Below are 6,000 nucleotides of genomic sequence, written 5' to 3' on the forward strand. Positions count from 1 at the left end.
TCTCGCTGTGGAAGGAAGAGTAGCGGAATATCTTATTTGTTGTGGCTAGAATGAACTCGGCTCAGCACAGCACGGATAAATGGGAGTCATATGGAGTTATTTCCACAGTTCGTCAGTTGTACATCATGTGCCGCAGTTTAAAGGATAATCTGGTTTCAAGGATGATTATTTGTTGATTCTGCAACTCATCCAGTAAGCAGTGCTATTTATTGATGATCTTTGTTCACTGTTTTAAGGCACCATGCCACTGATACACCTGTAAATATGAGAGTTTGCAGTGAAGAAGCTGCTTCAGCCTGAGCTCAGGATCTCTGGGTGTTACAGTCAAAATGAAAGTCCGGTCTCCGGCTGCTCCAGAGCTACACCTGTCTACAGAGGAGTGGAATCATACTGTCAGACTACACCTTAAGGAGACTTTAACTCTAGTTTAGTATGAGGGGAAAAGACAAGCTGTTGGCTGAAACAGCAGGCCTTGTGTTTTTGCTTACTGATAGCGAAACTGTCAGAAACTTCTGCGTCTCAACTTTTTGAATGAATCCTCATGTGATTTCTTGCTACTTTGTTAAGGGAGGTTGTTCAACAGGATCATAATGTCCCACATCTGTGATTCTGTAGTTTGCCTATTAAAAAGAGGAGTTGCATGAAAATGAATTTGCATGGATGGCTGCTTGTCTGGACATTTACTGTTTATGTTTTTCTCCCCATAGAAACTTCTGGCAAAGCAGGAGCTTCAGATGACTCTTCTCAAACAGGCAGTGGAGGTAATTCGGCTTGGATTTCCAGCCACCCTGACACTATGTAAATAGGGGCATAAAGAAGTATATTGTCGTTTTAAACATAAAAATCCACCACAGTGAATTTAAAGGGTTAAAATGATCAGTAACAGTCAGCAATGCATTGACCACATAGATTTCAAGGTCCTCCTCGGAGCAGTTTATAGGCTGAAAGTCACCAGATCATTGATAATCAGATCATTAAACTCTGTCAGACTGTAAGTTCTGTCTTCGTTGTTGTTTTTCAGATGTATGTTCATCATGGTATCCATGATTTAATCTTTAATTTTGTGGGAACCCTTGAAGCCAGCCAGGTGGGTGGAAACTAAAAGAAAAAAAAACCCTCATCATGTCATTGAATTTCTGTTTTGTAAACTGTTCTTACTTCATCACAACTTTTAAAAAGTGAACCTTTAACTCCATATAGTATTGAAAATAGAATTGATTGTTGAGCACAATTCTTGGTTTTTGTATTGAGTTTGAAATTTTAACATTTGAAGAACTCTAGTCTGTTGTGATGAAGAAGGAGTTGAGCCAACAAAGCTCTAAAATCATGTGCGCTGGTTGCAAGATGTGGGAACAAGTAGCTGAAATGAGTTTCCTCTGCAGGATGGCCGAGCTCTTTCTTACCCCGGGTATCCACAGAACACTGAAGCGTTGTGGAAGTGCTGCCATTCGCCTGGCGCCCTGTTTCACCTGCAGAGTTTAGAGCGGAACGTCTTTGTCGCGGTTCCCATGAGGATAACGTTGTCGTGCTGTAGTTGTTGCAGGCCTACTTAAAATATTTTATAAAAAAGTGAACAATAAACCAGCAACTAAATTAGACACAGTTCGAATGTGTCTCACTTGCTGCTCTTTATTTCTTTATAGTACGGATGTGTGATGTCAGAACGCCGCAGCTCTCCTCTTCGCACGTTTTCCATGGTGTCATTTATTAAGGGAAACCGTCTCTCACCTGACGGCTTGGTGCCACCGGTGATGAAGAAATGTTGATGTTTCAGAGTAAAACACACAAAGTAGACATGTAGTCTTTTACTGGCAAAATCCACCGGATCCACTTTGGTTTTCATCAACTGATTTCCTTCCTGAACGATCCGCACTGCTCTAGATTTACATCCGATGCGTATTTTAGTAAAGGGGAAAACGGGCCTTTAGAGACAGGGAAAGAAGCTCGGTCATCCGGGAGAGACTCAGAGTAGAGCTGCTGCTCCTCCATAGAGGAAGCAGATAAGGTGGCTCGGGCATCTGGTTAATGTGCCTCCTGGTTGCCTTACTGGTGAGGTTTCCCAGGCATGTCCCACCAGGAGGACACCCAGGACACCCTGGAGAGAAAAGATCTCTTGGATGGTCTGGGAACCCCCTTAGGATGCCCCCAGGCCCTGACCTGTAGCTCATGAGAGGGACATCTGGGCTTCCCTGCTTAGACTATTGTACCTGTGATCCAGCGATGGATGGATGGATGGATGGATGGATGGATGGATGGAGAAAACCTTGCTGTCAGAGATGTTTTTAGCTATTATGATCATCCCAGCTCCACAGAGTTTCTCTGAATGATCTTCTGCTGCTTATCAACAGGATGCTGCTTTCAACAAAACTACCAGGAGTCTGCAGGATCTCCAGCAGAAAGATCTGGGAGTTAAACCTGAGTTCAGGTCAGTTCACCAGTCAGGAGGCGCTGTCGTCATCATCTTCTATTTCCCAGTCATTTCATGTTGCATTTCCCACTTTAATAGATTCATTTCTACCTGCACCATTTTGTTCTATTCTACATGTCATCACTAAGATATCTTAAGTACAACATCCAGATATTCTTTTCTGCATGATGTGAAATAAGGACCATGTTTTTATTCACCATACCTGCTGGAGGGGAGCAGAAGATGGTGGATTAGTTATATGGAATATTGTTTCTTCTGCATGATAAACAAATTGAGGGGATACATTGATCTGTTAGGTCAGATGCAGCTTTATAGGTCTTTGCAGCAGTTTAATCAGATCACTTTTACTTTCTAAAACTCTGTAAACAAATAAACTGAATCACCTGGAGCGCTGCAGTAAACTTCACTGGGAAGTGCAGGTTTTCAAACTCTCTCCCAGTTTTATTTGGTGCCGATGAGACTGTGTAAAACTGGAGATGTGATTGTTTGAATTTGCTCAGAAATGTTTACTTTGAGCGGGAAATGGAGATGGGATGGTCAAACAATGTGGCTAGATCAGCTGATGCTGCTGGCCTCATTGTTTTAACATGATGGGTTCTGGGATTTTTTTTTCTTAATATTTTATCAAAGCAAGTTGAAGTAAAAAAAAAGATCAGATCGTAGAGGTTAAGTTGTGATAGCAAACATGAACATTTTTTATGCGTTATAAGAAGGAAAAGATCTGAGATTTTTTAGATTTGGGCTTGTTTTGTTTTAGAAAAGAAACTTGCTAGAAAATCCTCCATGCTGGAGGAAATTCTTGTCCCATTTATCCCTGCTTAATAAGGTAACTTTATGTATTCATGTCACTTTAAAATGGCTCTGCTGACTGATATTTCTGTTGTCTGCACGGCGCCATGTCTTGCTGTAGTATAAACTTGTCCCGGGCGAAGAGAGAGCTGAGTCAGCTCAACCAGCAGACGTCCCCCCTCCTCAAACTGCTCTGTCTGCGCAGAGTTGTCCTGACTGCAACCCAGACACCTCGACGGATAGGTAAATATTCAGCATGCTGGCTTTGTAAATCTCTCCGAGTGCTATCACCTCTACCGTGAACATTTCTCCGGAATGGTTGTGTATAACTCTGTGGGGGAAGTTGTGATCAACAGTTTACACTTTAGGTGATCTGCGGACGTTTTTCAGACATTTCTAGATATTTACTGTTCAGCCGCAAAACCTAGTGTTTATTCAGAGACTCTATAACAGGGCCCTGCAGGTTTTCAGTACATCTCTGCTTTAATGCACCTGAGTCACATTAAATGGATCCAACAGTCTATGAAGTTCTGCTATGACTCAGTAATTTGAGTCAGGTGTGCAGGTCTGAAGCCCTCATGGGACCGATTTGAATATCCCCGCTCTATATGGTAAATCCACATTGATAACACCATTTTTTTTTATCACATTTTTATGATAATTTTTCACTACCATGTTGCGAAGAGACTTTTATTTTGACCCAGAAATCATAACGAGTTGGTTTTGTGAGGGTCGTGGCACAAGTGACTGTAAACAGCAGAAAAACAACTGGAGCAAAAAGTGTAAATAGTTTCCATTGTCTTGCTTCAAAGACAATGTTTTTCTCTTAAAAGTCAAAGCTTGAGAGGATGATATGCAGGTAATAAAAACGCTTGGTCACTGTTGATCTGTGTGTCATTTCTACAAAGTACTGTTAGTAAGAACTTGTGGTTTTCGTTGGTCTTTGTGGTGCTAGATCCACGATGCATTCATGTTGCATTGTTGTAGCTTCATAATCTGACATTAGGGGCCATCCTGAAAAATGATGTCTGGATGTTGACTGAGATTTAAATGGGTAGAGCCTCTAAATGCTTTGTAATATAAACAAAAGATAGCAAAGAATTCCTTGGAGTTTTAAGGGTTAAATCTTTATTTAATGGTGGGGTTATCATCAAAGGACAAGGCAGATTTATTGTGAAGAATCTCCACTTTCCAGCACAAGCCGGATTTTTCTCCTTTGAACAATGCAAATAAATATATTCCAGTTTAAATTCTGGGTATATTCTCAAAGTTTTTTGAAAAATTCACCCTTCCCAGGCATGTCCTCCAGTTCGGCTCACACACATTTCTGGAAACAGTTTAAAAGCTCTCAGATGAAAGCTGCTGTGAAAATTGAATAGATTCAAATCACATTTGTATGAAGTGTCTCTTTTTTTTTTTTTTTCTTTGCGTATTGGTGGAAGAAAACCAGTAAGGAAACCAGTGCCAGTAATATTTTGTCCATTCATAGTGAGTCAGTAAATTAGCTGTCAGCAGGCCAACTGAACTCTAATCAGATCAGCAGACACCACAGTGCCGACTCTGTCAGCCGCTAATGTGTTTGTCCAGTTTGCTTTGCAGAAGCTCGGCTTACAGCAGCAGCACTGTCATCCTGCAGACTGCCATCATCCATCCCTAACTCATGTTTGCCAGGACACTAATTTAGTTGTTTTGTTTAGGCACTGAGCGAAAATGTCTGTCAGTGTCAGCAAAGCCCAGAGCTGAAGGCAGGATGGCTAAATGAATGACCTTCTTCTGTCTTCTTCTGCAGTCTGTATAGAAGCTGTGAGCGCAGACGACCTCCTCTCCGTTGTCCTCTATCTACTGGTGAAGACGGAAATCCCCAACTGGTGAGTATGGAGAAGAATTAACTGAATTAGTTTTTACTGTTGTAATAAAGTGATAATATCATCCAGCTGAGGTGGAGCCTGTCAGTTTTTTTTCTTGAGATTTACGAATGCAAAAAAAAAAAATTAATAGTACAAACCAAACATTTTATTCTCAAAATGGTTTTTATTTGTTTCTACTTTCCAGAAAATCCTTCAGTTTTATGAGAGACTTGTTCCTGTTAAAAAAAAAATAAAGAAAGAAAGAAAAAAAAGATGATTCTGACTAACCTTAGATGAATGTAGAAATATTTTTGGTGTATTTCTTTTTTTTTTTTTGCTCTGTACTTGTAAGTGTAAAGTACTTATCCACTTCATCAGATACACCTGTTGTATAAGCAGCCAATCAGATGGCAGCAGCTCAGTTCATCTAGTCATAGAAACACGGTGAAGATGATTTACTGCAGAGTTTCAGTCAAAAAGATTCAACCCCAGCTAAATTAGGTTTACAGGAAAATGTGTCAACTGCAGCAGCTGTTCGCAATATACAAGTCAGAGAAAAAACATTTACATATTTACAAATAACTAAATACATGTAGACCAAAATGTAATTTGTAAGTGAAAAGTTTGACATCTTCAGGAGTCTTTTGTTACAGAGTTTTACTGAACCGGACTTTCTTATCTTGTCTCATCTGCTGTCATGAGTAGTACAGATGTTACATCCTCCTTTTGAAGGCCGTGTTTGGGGATGTAAGCAGTTGTTGGGCTGACAGCAGCTTCTGACTCTGTGGATGATTCACCGTTTTCAGTTTCTGCTGAACCAGAATGTGAACAGAGCGAACGTTGCTCATATTACTGGGAAGGATAAAATGTGAAACTCCTGATTCTTGTTTTCTAAAAACATGACTGAGTGTATAGTTATTCTGCCTTTGGACATTA

At 40.5% G+C, this 6,000-nt stretch overlaps 1 protein-coding gene across 1 annotated transcript in view; it reads left to right on the plus strand.

Annotated features, from left to right (window-relative positions):
* Window positions 1–6,000, plus strand: part of ankrd27 (ankyrin repeat domain 27 (VPS9 domain)) — a 36,417-nt gene that overhangs the window by 13,656 nt on the left and 16,761 nt on the right. The window contains exons 6-10 of the mRNA XM_079259628.1: window positions 708–761; window positions 1,022–1,087; window positions 2,349–2,425; window positions 3,339–3,460; window positions 5,007–5,085. Coding sequence (XP_079115754.1) covers window positions 708–761; window positions 1,022–1,087; window positions 2,349–2,425; window positions 3,339–3,460; window positions 5,007–5,085 — 398 coding nt within the window. The remainder of the gene's footprint in view (window positions 1–707; window positions 762–1,021; window positions 1,088–2,348; window positions 2,426–3,338; window positions 3,461–5,006; window positions 5,086–6,000) is intronic.

The sequence above is a fragment of the Telmatherina bonti genome, assembly GCF_933228915.1.
Source record: "Telmatherina bonti genome assembly, chromosome: 2".
Taxonomy (NCBI): domain Eukaryota; kingdom Metazoa; phylum Chordata; class Actinopteri; order Atheriniformes; family Telmatherinidae; genus Telmatherina; species Telmatherina bonti.